The sequence below is a fragment of the Physcomitrium patens genome, chromosome 15 (genome assembly GCF_059467195.1).
Source record: "Physcomitrium patens ecotype Gransden chromosome 15, ASM5946719v1, whole genome shotgun sequence".
Taxonomy (NCBI): domain Eukaryota; kingdom Viridiplantae; phylum Streptophyta; class Bryopsida; order Funariales; family Funariaceae; genus Physcomitrium; species Physcomitrium patens.
This window is the reverse complement of record NC_143424.1, coordinates 9,958,497-9,973,683: the sequence shown is the minus strand read 5'-3', so window position 1 is coordinate 9,973,683 and position 15,187 is coordinate 9,958,497. Positions and strand designations below refer to the sequence as shown.

The following is a 15,187-nucleotide window of genomic DNA, read 5'->3' as shown; positions in this document are numbered from 1 at the left end:
GCAGCTGTTCAAATGTGTTAAGGACAAGTTGAAACCAGCTACTGATCTCTTTGTACTGAGATTCATTTATATTTCCTTTTGCATTCGTTTGATGAAGATGTGGTTTCTTGAAAGAGAGAAGGTTAACTAATAGGGTCAAGTTGTAAACCTAGAGTTTTGTAAGAATACAGCAAATCTACTCTCATCTAAGTACAAAAACTATTCTTTTTTCCAATACTGCTTCGCCAAAGCCAGACTGTCTTGAAAAATGCAACATCTGGATAACCTATTTAAGTGAAAGAGACGGTAAACTGTGAAGGGGCTCAGGATCATGAACCAACTCGACAGGAAGTGCTTACTAGACCAAAATCTATTGAAATTCTTGTTTGCTAACAACAAACGAATCTTCAATCTTTACCTTACCCTATACAAATCTTCACAATGGACGACAGCATTTCCAAAATACAAAATTATTTGTCGTCCTCACGTAATTGGTGGAAATAGTTTCATCTCGCACAACATACAAAATCGAGCCACTGATTGACTTCTATCATGGTACTCGTACAGATTGCCCAACTGCTACTCTAAAATCAAAGAATAAATAAGCGAAACGAGAATTTTTTTAAGAAACGAATTACATCACCTAAGCTTGCTCTATAGCTTTGATGCACTCACTAACTGAGAGTTGCTTCGCCATAGCTTCCATAAGAGCTTCATATGCCTTGGCATTGTTTTTGATGAGAGAAGCTGCGTAGTACACTGCCCATCTCGTCAAATTCTGCTGCTCCACATTCTTTAATGGTTGTTTGCTCCTGTTCAGCAATCTTTGCAAGGAGAACAGGTCAGCTGACTGCCCCATCACCTTGTCGTACTTCAAGCCCTCCGCCGCCAAACCTATCATGCCCACATTAAGTTCGATTGTCGATGAGAAGCGTTTTACTGGAATGAGTAAAGCAAAGGCAACAGCCGCATGAGATGCTCAATTTCAAGGGATCCAGCACAAATAATAGACTACAAGGTCCGGCATCTGCTGACATTAGGTCGATACCAGCCACAAACTATGGAACGAAAGAGGATAAGGGCGTAATTGATGATAAAATAGCGATAACATCACGCATTCCAGGGGATTCAAGAACATCAGCGTGTCAGAATACATTTAGTACCTGCCATGGACACCACAGCCAACCTGTCGAGCAAATTTGAATCCAAACCCTCATAGATTTTTTTCTCAGTCGCTTCGTTAAGAAGATTGACATGCTCCTTGCCGAGATCCAAGCTGTAGTCCACAATGGGGAGTCCTACCATGTACGCGGTCAGGAAGTGAGCCGCTTCGTGGCGAAGAATCCTCTCTTTGTAATCACCTTGCGTAGAGGAAAACTTGTCAATCACCACTTGGAATAGACCGGGAGCCACTGACCCGACAGCGAGCACCACAAGAGAGAGAGAGCCCACGAGATACGGTACGAAGAAACCCCAATCGCCAGGCAATTGTCCAGCAGCTACGGCGATAACACTCGTCACTCCAACCACAGAAGCGAGGAACACCGCGTCATTGCGAACGCTGGGGATGGCGAGCTCCTCAGCGTTCTTGATCCCCAACCTAGTGAGCTCTGTCATAAATGTGTTGCGCCTCGAGATGTTTGCCGACGAGCTCCATAACTTCGTCTGGCCCTGCTCCATGAGCTTATCAAGCTCATCTTTCACAGCTTCCCCGTTCTTAGTCACCACAACAGCCTCAAGGGATTTGAAAACATCTGTGGAGCTGGATGATGGAGACGACACTCCCTCCCCTGTCGACGTCGCCCTCACTACAATGTACCTGGCTTTCCGTGTGCAACAATCTTCCCTCACCTTAAGTCCCTTGGCCCTGAAACATCTGGGTACTTGAAAGAGTTTAGGCAATGGTGAGAAACTGGGAGAAGGTGAAGATTCTAATCGACTGCCGTTCAACTCGATTGACTGCAGAGCGACGCTACTACTCACACACGTCGCCATGACTTCCTTCAATCCTGCGCAACGAAGGTCGGATCGATAGCACCAGGTACCGGCGGCAACAACTTCACAGAAAAATCGGCAAATTATCCTAAACGATCTGAACAATCTCTCACTAGTACCACTCTGTCTACCACACAAACTTTAGAGAGCCTCGATGCACTGCGACCATCGGCCAGGACGATTCCGCTTAAACAGATAATAGAAAAGGAACAATTTCTCTCCGTTTCACTTCAGTGTACCAATATGACTTTGGACTCCCAGGGTGGCGTGTCCAATTCTTCTAACTGCCGATGTGCTCAAATTATGGGCACAACTCGATACTGGTGGACAGCAGACAAGGAGAGTTCTACGCCATGTATTCTTTTGTTTCCCTCGGAATAGATGAATGTAAAGATAAAGACGCCATGACCTGACCTCAAGGGAACGAGCATCCAATGATATTAACAGTAAAAAGTCTTTTGTAGCTAAGCATAACTAATCAATCAATTGGGTTCACGAGCGAAAAAAAACCAAATATTTGATAGCCTCTACTGAAGTTGAAAGCATTGATCAAGTAAGAATTTTGAATAAGTTTTCACCGCAGATCCAGGTTCCCATGTGCGGGCGTCCCTGAATTTACATGACTATGAAAAAGGTGAGTTTCCCAGTTCCAGTCCACAGTTATCGGTGCGTCTCACTGGTATCAGACTACATAGCTCCTACCTACCAACATAGATATGGCTGTAAGAATGATTTGAATATTCGTCACTGTAAGGATGACTTATATGTCCTTCGTAGCACCATATCTGAAACTAGTTCATCAACATGAAATTTTAACAGCTAATTGTGCAGAATACGCAGCCTGTTCTAAATTAAACTCATTTCAATTCGTTTAGGCTCCACGCAAACGAGATCCTCTGTGTCCTTTATCAAGAAGTGCACCCTGGTCAGCAAAAGATTGCATACGGCCTGAAAGCTCTCCAGCCTGCAGTACACAAACAAATACATAATCGCATCATGTGCAGTTGCTACATACCAGTTACGTAAAAATGAAAGGCGGAGAAATAATACTACATTATCTGGGCATGAATGGTTTATATATATATATATATATATATAAGAGAGAGAGAGAGAGAGAGAGAGAGAGAGAGAGAGAGAGAGAGAGAGAAGGCAATGACTCAATGATAGTTCAGATTCTTTCTACCTTCTCGTCAATCCAGAGCAGCGATGTCAACTGGTTGTTCAAAATGCGGACAACCAAATCCAAAGGACTAGCTCCTTCTGCAATATCCAAGTCTCCGCCCTGCAAAACAAGATCAGTAACCTCGGCAAGTGAGATATCTGTTTCACTTCAGCAGTGTCAGGAGCATATTAACATCGAGTTCAGATTTGGATGAGTTCTTACCTGGGCGGCATTAATATTCTGAATCGTTTCTTTGATCTGCTCGCCCATTCTTTCAAGCTCACGCTCCACAAACTCAGCTTGCTCAAACCTGCTCCATATGTTTACAATTCATTAATTGCGATTCAAAGGGCTTGATAAAATAATCTGAGGACTAATCAGGTTGTGGGCGAGACGAAACTTCCTTAGAATCCCACACTATTGCGAGTGTTTAGTGACTTCGAAACAGAACCCTAGGAAGAGGTCATAAAAAACTTGTAATCTCATGCACTTTTCCATAACCAAGGTGGATTGTAGATGACACAGTTGTACAAGAACATCTATCTGGCCTGGAGTAACAACCAAAAATATAGTTGAGAAAGGAAAACTATCAGTAACAAATATTCCAGCATTACTTACATCATATCACGAGTAGCAGCAGCTTCATCTTCCAATAAACTGGGACGCTCATCCCTATATAGCTTTTCAGCTTCCTCTTCCATGCTTTCCAGTGATTTCTCCACCTTCAAAAAAAAGGGGGAGCGATTCAGCTATTTAAACACACCTCAAACATGAAGGAACATGTAAACTCAGCATCAGCTATAAAGATGCTCCACGACCAATTCAACATGCGTTCGATAGCTTGAGAATACTAAAAATACTCTCCCAAGCGGACCCGTTCAAGCATTAACCAAAAGCTAGAGGCTACAGGTACCTCCTGTTGATGAGTCTCAATAAGTTCCAATTGTCGTTCAAGGCTGTGTTGTGATTCCACTACAGTAGCAACTTCACTCTGAAGGCACAATAACATCAAGTCAATACCTATTGCTTCGTGTAAAACATGATTGAAGAATTTAAAACAAAATAAACCTCTTTCCTTTCATCAATGAATGTAACACCAGCTGCAGGAAGTCTGAAGAACATTTAAGAGTATAACAGACGCATAAAAATACGATGGTGCGTTTCAGACACTGAAATCATGTTCATGAGATATAATAAACTGCCAATTCACACATTGTCAAACAAGTTTACGCATGGCAAATACTCGAGAACTCTCTTGAGCAGATTTTGGGCGATGAATCCATAAAGAGCTCTAGTAGCTGAAGGTAGCGATATTTCACAACAATGAAAAAATGGGAGAAAGAGTATGCCTTAGGGTCTAGGGGAACAAAGCATATCTTAAGGCAGTAATGGCAGCTGGCGCACGCTATACCTCAAGCTTGATCAACAGGTTCCGATTCCCAATAATTCGTCGGTCCCACTCGCCCAAGGCTTCTGCCTGTTTGCGGAACTTTGATGTCCGTTCTTGAAGCTCATGAGTCCACTCTTTGATGATCTACAACATATATCAAAGCCTCATATGAGTGCTTGATGATATCAATAACTCCAGGTCAACAAAGCTATGAATAAAGCACTAGGAACAAAAAAAAAACGAGATTGATTACGCACTGGATCATTGGAGGTGATGTCAATCCACAAGAGTTCAATATGCTTCATGTGAAGGGTCAGAAAAAAGTTATGAATACAAATGAAGATAGTGTGAGAACTACCTCTTCCACAGTCTTTCCAACAATTTCTGACGGAGGCTTTGGTGTCCGTGCAGGTGTACTGGTGAGAGCTTCAGACGTTCTGCACGGGGAGAAGTGATCAGATCATGGTACTAAATAGCTTTATCTTTTTTCAACAAATCTCCTCAAGCACAATCACAACTACCAGCCACGGTCTCGAACCTCTTAAGAATCATATTCACATCGACATCACGTGCTAAACTATAACCCCATACATACGGTTATCCAAGACTCCAGTGTCCAATTTTATCTGCAGTTTCCTCTGAAGTGGATGGATCTCTCCCTCCAAATATAGTTAAAGGTTATGTACCCGGCAGTTGAGGTTGCTGCAGTTGAGGTCGAAGTGGTTGTGGAGGTGGCTGCTGTTGTGGTCGCTGCAGGAGTAGTTGCGGCTGCTGGACCAGCTGACAAATTTGACCATCCCAAACCGGTTCCCATCCCAAACCCTAAGCCACAAGAAAGATGAAAGTGATCAATAGAAGCACTGAACGATTAACTCTATCACCTATTACGGCGAAAAGGCTAAGTAGCAAAGCAGGCAACCTCTTGAGTGTTTACTCTATACAGAAAGATTAAAAAAAAAAAAAGAAAAAAAAAAAGACAGAATGTAGATAGAATAAAGCAGGGTGTTATCATGCTAAATTGTTTCGATGGGGAGTACAGTGCAGGACGCTGCTTTACTTACCAGTGCTAGGGGTAGTTGTTGCTGAAACTGCAGGAGTAGAGGCTGCAGACGTCTTGGCAAGCAAACTGAGGCTAAATCCACCACTTGCACTAGACGCAGGTGCGGCCCCCGCAAAAGAGAAACCTCCCGAGGAGGCCGGGGTAGATGCCTGGGTTGATGCTGGAGTAGACCCAAAAAGTGCACCTGAGGACTAAGGGGGACACTTCAAACACTCGAAAAAGAGCAGAAAGTAATGAACAGTTCCTAAGAAGCTGCAGGTTGTAGACGTCCAAGCATACATATGATTTAAGACTCTAAGAAAAACTTCGACACGAAACGCAAGATGCTAAGAAGAGAGAGCCAACCCTAATCAACCGACGATCTAGAAAATACATGTTAGGCTGAGAATGAACACATGAAATCTCAAGTAATTACGACTCGCATCCAATTGACAGAGGATCCTTACCTGCCGATGAAGCTGGAGTCGAAGTTCCGAAACCAAACCCGCTTGAAGCGGTAGGAGTTGTACTTGCAGCAGCTGCTGATGTTATAGATGATGGAAAGCTTAGAGTAGATGCAGAAGCAGAGGAGGATGTGGCTGAGGTGCTGGCAGGGAGCGAAAAGGAAGGTGTGGAAGGAGTAGACATACTGAACAAAGAGGAGGACGTCGACGGTGCGGAAGAGGATGAAGTCGTAGATCCAAATGTAGAGCTGCCAAAGAGAGAGGAAGAAGAAGCTTGGGGTTGGCTTGGGGTCGTGGTTGATGCGCCGAAAGCCGAGCTAGTGGCCGGAGTTGCCGAGGCAGCCGATGTTGCTGCACTCGAACCGAATGAAAATCCAGCGAAAGGAGTTGAGGCTGCTGCTGAGGACACTGCGGGGGTTGTAGCGGGGGTTGATTGAGCGCCAAACCCAAAGGAGGGGGCAGGGCTCGTAATATTCCCGAACGAAAATCCAGGAGGAGAGGCAGAAGGTGTCGCTGCAGGGGTTGATTGAGATAAAGAAAATGCAGACGAAGAGGCACCAAAACCTGGAGTAGTGGAAGCGCTTGAAGAAGCGCCGAACTGGGGAGTCATCGCGCCAAACGCTGGGGTAGCAGGCTTGCTGCCTGAGAATAGAGAACTTGCGCCGAAACCCGATGATGCACCTGCAACGTCGTTCTTAGAGTTACGAACAAGACCATTGATATTATGAAGCATACTAGAGAGAAAGAACCTATCAGTTAATTATCTAACGCGAGTCTTGATCTTGTAAGTCCTGGGTTTCTGTGTAGAAAGTGTCGATGTCTCCATCTAATTATCTAATCGGACGCAAATCCCATATGCCACCAAACCAGGAAGCGACACAAGAACTCAATGATCACTTCTTCATACACGTGAGGGATTTCATTCACAGATGTTTCATGCTCCAAAGCAGGGCAAACTATAAACCCTTATCACCCCAGTTTTACCCGTCCTACAAAGTATACTTACAATTTGAAATACGTGAAGAGGAATCAGAATTGTGTTCAACCGGAACCTCCTACACTTGTCATTATTGTTGCATCTTCAGATTTTACGTTCTTGATAGTTATTGTGCATGTTACGTTTTCACGAACCCAAGCACGCATAAACTGATGCGAGTGCCATTAATCAGACACAACTGACTCGTTAGTTTGGCGAGCATAATCAGGGGATCAAGATTTTCGCTATGAAGAAGTAACCAAGTAGTGTCATTGAGAACATGTAGCTGAAAGATAAGCTGTACCTGAAGACTGGGCAGTTGCTGCCGCTGACGCTGCTGAAGATGGGGTCGCACCAAACCCAAATCCAGAGCTCCCAAACGAGCCTCCGAATCCCGAGAAAGCTGACCCTGTGCTGGGAGAAGCTCCGAACGGAGACGAAGAGGCTGCGGGAGTAGCAGAGGATTGAGCATTTGTGCTTCCGAAAGGAGAGGGGGAAGCTCCGAACAGAGAGGGAGCTGGAGAGCTTGCGCTAGGAGTAGCTGAGGATTGAGCAAATGCGAAGGGTGATGGAGAAGGCGATGCTGCAGATGCAGCCTGCGAACTTGGAGTTCCAAAGGCGGGAGTGGGGCTGGCGCCAAAGAGGGATGAGGAAGAGGAAGCTCCACCGAACAGGCCAGTGCTTCCAAACGTGGACGATCCAAAACCCCCGCCCGAAGACGCAGCAGGCGAGGCTCCAAAACCAAACGAGGGCGCGCTCGACCCTCCAAACAGGCTACCCCCTGCTGCAGGAGTACTACCTGCCGCGGTAGAACCAAATGCTGGCGCTGAAGACGTTCCGAAAGAGAACGCAGTTGGCGTACTCTGTGAAGAAGTGCCGAATCCTGTGAAGCCCGACATTACGAATCCCGCAGTGGTTCTCCAGGCTCTTCCTACAGACCTAATCCCCCTTCGCAATCGTCTTCAACGCTTTCAGCTAAATCAGACCGACTGCGAACTCATCACAGCAACTCCGTTATACAAAAGAATTCACGGCAACTTGACCCTAAACCAAAATGAAGGGACCTCTACAACCACGCACAACGTTGCAACGTAGCCTAAAGTCACACAAAACACGTAAACCCACAAGAAGGCGACGAAACAGAAGCGATTGAAAACTCAAACTTCCCCTGCTAGTCCCAAAAAACGAACTCAGCGAAGCTTAAAAAAACCTGAAAAAAGGGTGCATGAGAAGGACCCACAACGGTTTCGAAAAGCGTGCATAAGCGTGGAAATTTTCACACGCAGCGACCTTCAGATGTCGTGCGGATTCATGGGCATACAATAGAAGTACTTCTTCTTCAAACAGTTTACCCCGCTGCGAGAGGAGCTTTAAAATGAGGAGCAAAGCCCCGCAGAAGGGGCTTCGTTATTCGTCTGTCCTCCTTTTCTTCGTCCACTGGATGGACGGAACTTTGTGTTGTTGATTGGTTCAAATCGGGGGGGGGGGAGGATTGTCCTGATGCTATTTCAAAGTAGTAATTTTATCTAAAACTTAGGTCATCAATTTCACTCTGATTGTTATATTTAACAATAGTAATTTATATATTATATGTATATTTTACATTTTTAGGAGAATGTTAAATAGACCCAAGTTTTTACTAAATTGATCTATCTATGATGAAGAATATGATAATCATTATGAATGTGGTTGGTTTTTATTGGTTTTGGATCCAATAATGGAGAAATAAATCTAGATGTCTTTTTTTCATGATGGGTGAGTCAATTTAATAAAAACATGGATCTATTTAAAATTCCATTATATAATATGCATATATAGAAACATACACATTAAAAATTTTAAAATCAATATTTTTAGTTCCTAATGGGAAGTTGGAAATGAATTTTGAATATATATGTAAGTATGAACTACAAGAGATGCACTATTAAAGATTGATATAATAAATAAATAAATAAATATCCATCTATAGAAAATGAGATTAAGCTACAAATGACATTTAAAAAATGCTGATCAATTATATAATCTAAGAAGAAGTTAACATAGTATGAAAAATATTATTTTTAATAAATAATTAATCAAAGTACAATATAATTTTGATCCTTAGTGTTTTTAAAAGATAAAGCAACTAAGAAAAAGGTTCAATAAAATATATTGTAAAACTTTGTATACCACATGAATAAACAATAAAATTCTAATTCTATAAGTTGAACCAAAATTCACCATTAATAGAAAAAATACTTAATTTATAACTTTATTTCTAAAATTTAAAATTTTGAGCTAATAAAAAATAAAATTATTAAGAAATTATAGTTAAAAAATAAAATAATATACATTTCTTGTAAAAATTAGTTAAAAAAATTACAATTTCAAGAAAAAAAATTATATATATATACATATGTATATTTTTTTTATAAAAAAAAATATTTACTTTTATATCAATTCTTTTTTGAACTTGTAATGTGATATAAGTGTTTAAAATTTAGGCTTTTGTTTTAAAATATCTTGGTAATACTACAAAAAGTCAGTAATATATAATATTTCTACAAAAAAGAAATTCAAAATCTTATATTATAAATCATGCACTTTTAGAATATAGTTTATAGACTTTGTAATTTAATGTTGCATAAGACAAAACATATGAATTATCATTTAAGAGCTTTTTAATTTTAAATAGATATTGAATCATTCTAATATGATTTTAAAATTTTGTGTATAAATATATATATATATATATATATATATATAAATTAATAAATAAATATTATATATATTTATAGACTTTTTCTACTCAAAATTGTTTAGATTATGTGATAAAAAATACCAACATGTATTTTATTAATTTGAAATAAATTAAATAAATATTATATTTCAAAAAATTAGATAGCCAACAAGATTAAATTTATTTTTTAAGAATTTTTTGGTAAAAAAATTATTCTTATATTTAAGATTTGATTTGAATTTTAAAATTTTGCAATCAAAATATCCAATAAATTATATATTTTTTAATATTGATTTGACCAAAAAACCAATAATTAATCAAACTAATATTTTTGATATGGCAAAAAATGATTTGTAACAATCGACCCTTGCTACATGATTTGCACTTGGAAAATATGAAATTGTGGCGTCATCGTTGGAAAGAATAGTTGTAGCTTTTTGATATCTAGCTTGAGTACAAATAAGGACGATAACATATTGTGCTAAATAGTTTATCACGGTGTCGTGTTGTAACATGACTACAAAGTGAAAGATGATAATATGGATCTTATTATAGAAGAGCCAAGTTAAAAGAAAACATAGAAAAATATGGATAAAAGATAGGAAGGTAGTAAAACTTTTAGTAGTAATGCTGCCCTTTTAAAAAAAATAGCTTCTACTTACTTTGTAGGGCCAAAAATAAGGCAAAATAAGATAGATTGGAAAAATAAATGATATAAACATCTTTAGGAGAAAGTTAAGAGTAAATTCTAGTAAAAATTACTTAAAAAAACTAGATGTTGATACTTAGAGAGGGCCGGTTATGAACCAAGGTCGAAATCAGACCCTAAGGCACAAAACTGAGTCTCTACGACGACTCCGGGACTCTTTGGCAGATCGGAGTGTGAGGTTTGAGAGAAGATTGGATAAGGTTTCTATGGGCATTAATTTTGGGTGATTTGGAGCTGATATGACTTTGTAAGAGCTTTACAAAGTCAAGGTTTGTTTCGGATGACTTGGGTTTTATGAAATAAAATAGGATTTACATTTTGGATAATTTCAAGAGTTTTGTAATAGATCTATGGGTGAAATTTTGTGGGTTTATGGTTATAGTTGTGTTTAATATGTATTGTAAATTTGAGCTTGATCCAATGATTGAATTGAGGAATATTGAGATTTAAGTGATTCAAGGTCTCAGAAAGTAGAATTTTAGGTCTAGTGGGGATTTTTAAGTTTTCTTGCAATCTACTAGTTGGATTGGAGTGAAACTTATATGAGAGAAAATTAGACTTGAATTTCTAGGTGTATGAGAAGTTTTTAATCAATCGAACGGTGCAAAGGAGAGATATTGGTTCTGGAAGATTGGCATCAAGATTGGAGAAGGAGGCCGGCCAATACCCGAGCACATTTTTGAGGTTATCATCAATTTGGTAACTCCGATCCTTTTCAATTTTTTTGTGCTTGTTTTTAACTTATTTTTTTAGAAGTATGAAAAATTTGAATTAAGATCAATGGTTACTCATTAGTTATTGAGGTTTAAATCTATTGTAGGAATTACTAGGATTTGGTTTAGGGTTTAGGATTTGGATTAGAGTTTGATTTAGGATTTAGGATTTGGTTTAGGATTTTTTTAGGGTTTATTTAGGATTTTGGATTTGTGTAGGGTTTTATTTAGGATTTAGGATTTGGTTAGGATTTGATTTAGGGTTTAGGATTTGGTTAGGATTTGGTTTAGGATTTGATTGGGATTTGGTTTAAGGTTTGTTTAGGGTTTGATTTAGGATTTAGGATTTTATTAGGATTTAAGTTTCAATTATTTTTGGCCTAAAGTTTGAATGAAGTTCAATAGGATTTTAACTAGAATTAAATTAAGATTGAATTGAGATATATTTGAGTGATATTTGTCATCCTTCTAATATTTCTTTAAAAATTCTTATTGTTTGTTTGAAATTTCTTTGAAGTTTTTTTGAATTTGATTAAGCTTGCATAGCATTATTATGGAATGATTAGAGAATTGTTAGTATTCTATTAGAATTAAGATTTTGTTATTACAATTTCCATTCTTCCTTCCACAGCCAGGTGCTCGGAGCATTCTCAAGCAAGACTTCACATATTACGACATATTTGGTGAACCCGATGTGAAACGCTTAAGGTGGAAGGAATTTAGTTTTCTTAGATTATTTGAATTTTGGAGAAGAAAGACAAGAAAGTTAGAAGAAGTGCTTTGGGTGATATGTAAATTCAAACTTTTGGATTCTTGGAACTTTGGAGACTATTTTAAAACACAATGGCAATATTTGGAATATCATAGAGTATTATAAGGCTTTATAGATATGTTGGAGCATTTAAAAGTAACATAAGGTATTTATTGGAGCATTTCAAAGAACATTTTTGATCATTGTAGAATAAAATAGAAGATGTGTCATCAAGGTTTTTGGATATGTCGAATATTATGGATGAATCAAATATTAGTGAGTTTTTTAAGGCTTTCTATATATTCATGGAGGAGCAACAAAGAATGAAAGCAATTGAAAAAGATATCAGGAGGGCATTGCAAGGAGTCATCAACAAATTTGGGAGGTTTGAAGGATGCAACATCACTAAGCTTTTGCAAGTTTATACATGTGAGATCGAGACATGCCAAATCCCTGAGACAAAGATGATTTCAAGCTTACATTTGGCTTTGAACCTAGATTTCATATAAAGGTGAAGGGATTGCTTGAAGGGGGTATAGAAACATGGTCAAAATTTCAAGAACTTTTAAAGAAAGAATTTATTGATGGATATGAAGATAGGATTACCAAGTGAAAGTTTTTGAATTGGATAGAGTTTCAATCAGGGAAGCATATGGATCTTTATGAATTCTTGGAAGAATTTGATAGGAGATTTTATCAACTCTCATCCTCAGAGAGACGATCATTGAGTATTTTAAATGTAGATTTTTTTTTAAATGGTCTTGATGATGCCTTGAGAGATGAGCTTTTCATACTTCTTGTAGGTGAGTCTACAGGAAATGATTGTACTGATAATTGAGAGAAGTTGAAAAAAGTAGTGGTTGATTTAGCAAAGCAACAAGAAGAAAAAGCTAAAGAAGTTACAATATGGCCTAAGAAATCTTCTACTTTGGCTTCTATGTCATCTTTATCAATACAAGGGACTAATCTTAAAAAAAGAGAAATAGAAGAGCAAGTGAGGTACTATAAAGGAGAAGCCAATTCTTTGCAGATGAAAGAAATTGGATCTTATACCAAAAGTGGTAAAGGAAAGAAGAAAGATATTTTCCAAACTATTACTATAGAAGGCCAAGGTATCCAAAAATTTGAAGGTAATGCAAAGATTAAGGATTTGGAAACTAATGACAATGCGGTTGGAAGCTATGGCTATTCTATATTGAATAAGTTTGTGCAAGTTGGTGATAGCAATTTGGATAGAAAATATCTTGGTGATAAAAAGGCAATTTGGATGGAAAATATCTTGGTGATAAAAAGAGGTGAAGATATTTTGCCTAATACTTTGGATCACGTTGAAGAATTCAAGATTGAACCTTTACAAAAAATAGATAATAGATCTATTGAAGGTTATAATCATGAAGATTGTATGAATTCACAACATTATGATGTGAGAAGTGGTAGAATTATGCATGGATAAGATGATGAAAATCAAATTATATATGACTATGAGACTACATATGAGTTGGATGAAAGAAGTTATGAGTTTTCATATAAAGAAGGTTATGAAATCGCATAAGGTTATGATACTAAATGTGGTTGTGAAACCACAAAGGATTATTGTGAAAGTTATGAGACTTTTCAAGAGTATGAGATTTCAAAAGGACATGAGAATTTTCAATATTATGAGGATATACAATGCTTTGAGACAACAAAAGATTATGATATTTCAGAAGGATGTATTCAAGAAGATATGAAGGATATTATACAAGAATATTTTATCTCGTATTTAGCCGTGAGTGCTTCGATTGTACTATTGATAAAATGAGTTTCCCGATCACTAATCAATTCTCGTGGACAACCGAATCATGTAATAATATTTTCATACAAAAAAGTTACTATTGTACTTGTACTATCGATTTTCGTAGCTACTTCTTCAGCCCATTTTGTTATGTAATCCATTGCTACCAGTAAATACCGTTTTTGTCCATTTCTCAAGATTAGTGCAATTGGCCCGACAAAATCAATTCCCCATTTTTTAAAAGGCGCTTGAGCCAGAATTGGTATCAATGGCATTGCTGAAGTTCCAGTACGTTGACCCGTTCTCTGACATGGGTCACAATGACAGACGAATTGGTGGGCATTTATAAACATTGTTGGCCACCAATAACCAGCCTGTAAAGCTTTACGAGCCGTGCTATCCCCCACAAAATGTCCACCACAATTGTCCAAGTGACAATCTTCTAATATAGTACGTACTTCAATCTGATAAATATAGCATCGCAAAACTCCATCTTTGCCTTGTTTATATAAAGCTTCACCAATCATCATATAAGGTGCACATTTTAATATTAAGCGTCATTTAAGCTTTTCATTGAAATTGGGTGGAAAGGTTTGAGATGTCAAATATTGAATTATTTCACTATACTTTGGAGTAATTACATCTACCACAAACAGTTTCGTATTGGATAGTGCATTGTTAATGGGTTCATTATCCAATATATTGGATAACCGAGATAAATGGTCCACATTAGAATGCAATTTTCCTGGTCTTACCTCAATAGTAAAGTCAAATTCTTACAAGAGTAGAACTCATTGTGCAATACAACCACTCAATTGAGGCTTATTAATCATATATTTTAAAGCATCATGGTTGACATGGAAAATAAATTTATAACCAAGAAGATAATGTCAAATTTTTTGTATGGAATAAATGATTTTCAATGCTTCTCTTTCGCTTGTTGTATAATTTCTTTCAGCTGCTACCAATTGATAACTTGCATAATAAATAGGGTGATCAAAACTTTGATCATCTTTTTGGCTTAGCACAGAACCAATTGCGACATTAGATGCATCCACATAAACTTGGAATGGTTTTGTCCAACAAGGTGCCACCAATATTGGTGTTGAAACCAATTTTTGTTTCAATGTTTCAAATACAATAGTACATTCCTTTGTCCAAAATAGACTGATCCCATTGGTTGGTAGTTTCTTTAAGAGATTTTTCAAGGAAAGGCATATAACTGTGAATAGATAGATAAATCACAGATAATAATTGACATGGCTAATAAATGCTTGAACACCCGTAATAGTGTCTGATTGCTTTAATTCTATTATAATCTTTATTTTATCCAGATCTGTAGCAATGCCTACCATCGAAACTATATGACCCAATAATTTACCAGAAGGTACACCAAATTGGTACTTTACCGAATTTAAAGAAATTCCATATTTGGTACATTGATTCAAATATTAACCTAGACATTCTAAATGTTTGGCTCTTGTACTAAATATACAAAAATCATCTAGAAATATTT

At 38.0% G+C, this 15,187-nt stretch overlaps 2 protein-coding genes across 4 annotated transcripts; both read right to left on the bottom strand.

The window, feature by feature from the left end:
* Window positions 1–433: 433 nt before the first annotated feature.
* Window positions 434–2,294, bottom strand: LOC112292495 (uncharacterized). The gene is made up of 2 exons (XM_024541043.2): window positions 1,143–2,294; window positions 434–873 (listed from the first exon to the last, which is right to left on the bottom strand). The coding sequence occupies exons 1-2, from the start codon at window positions 1,972–1,974 to the stop codon at window positions 623–625; spliced, it is 1,083 nt and encodes a 360-aa protein (XP_024396811.1). The 5' UTR covers window positions 1,975–2,294; the 3' UTR covers window positions 434–622.
* A 211-nt stretch (window positions 2,295–2,505) lies between these two features.
* On the bottom strand, window positions 2,506–8,385 carry LOC112292494 (uncharacterized). Of its 3 annotated transcripts, none has more exons than XM_024541039.2 (12): window positions 8,246–8,385; window positions 7,310–7,994; window positions 6,033–6,710; window positions 5,588–5,770; window positions 5,213–5,348; window positions 4,885–4,963; window positions 4,548–4,670; window positions 4,050–4,127; window positions 3,755–3,858; window positions 3,359–3,446; window positions 3,158–3,256; window positions 2,506–2,938 (listed from the first exon to the last, which is right to left on the bottom strand). In XM_024541039.2, the coding sequence occupies exons 2-12, from the start codon at window positions 7,902–7,904 to the stop codon at window positions 2,846–2,848; spliced, it is 2,256 nt and encodes a 751-aa protein (XP_024396807.1). In that variant the 5' UTR covers window positions 7,905–7,994; window positions 8,246–8,385; the 3' UTR covers window positions 2,506–2,845. The 3 variants fall into 3 exon arrangements, with proteins under 3 accessions (XP_024396807.1, XP_024396808.1, XP_090112522.1); XM_024541040.2 differs by having other exon boundaries at window positions 8,216–8,357; XM_090256396.1 differs by lacking the exon at window positions 8,246–8,385 and having other exon boundaries at window positions 7,310–8,171.
* Window positions 8,386–15,187: the final 6,802 nt, after the last annotated feature.

Excerpts from the sequence above, each read along its gene's own strand:
- LOC112292495 (XM_024541043.2), bottom strand. The coding sequence starts at position 1,974 with ATGGCGACGTGTGTGAGTAGTAGCGTCGCTCTGCAGTCAATCGAGTTG. Across the intron at positions 874-1,142 it reads GGCTGTGGTGTCCATGGCAG|GTTTGGCGGCGGAGGGCTTG; the intron begins GTACTAAATGTA and ends TGGGCATGATAG.
- LOC112292494 (XM_024541039.2), bottom strand. The coding sequence starts at position 7,904 with ATGTCGGGCTTCACAGGATTCGGCACTTCTTCACAGAGTACGCCAACT. Across the intron at positions 4,128-4,547 it reads ACCTGTTGATCAAGCTTGAG|AGTGAAGTTGCTACTGTAGT; the intron begins GTATAGCGTGCG and ends TTGTGCCTTCAG. Across the intron at positions 2,939-3,157 it reads TGCTCTGGATTGACGAGAAG|GCTGGAGAGCTTTCAGGCCG; the intron begins GTAGAAAGAATC and ends TGTGTACTGCAG.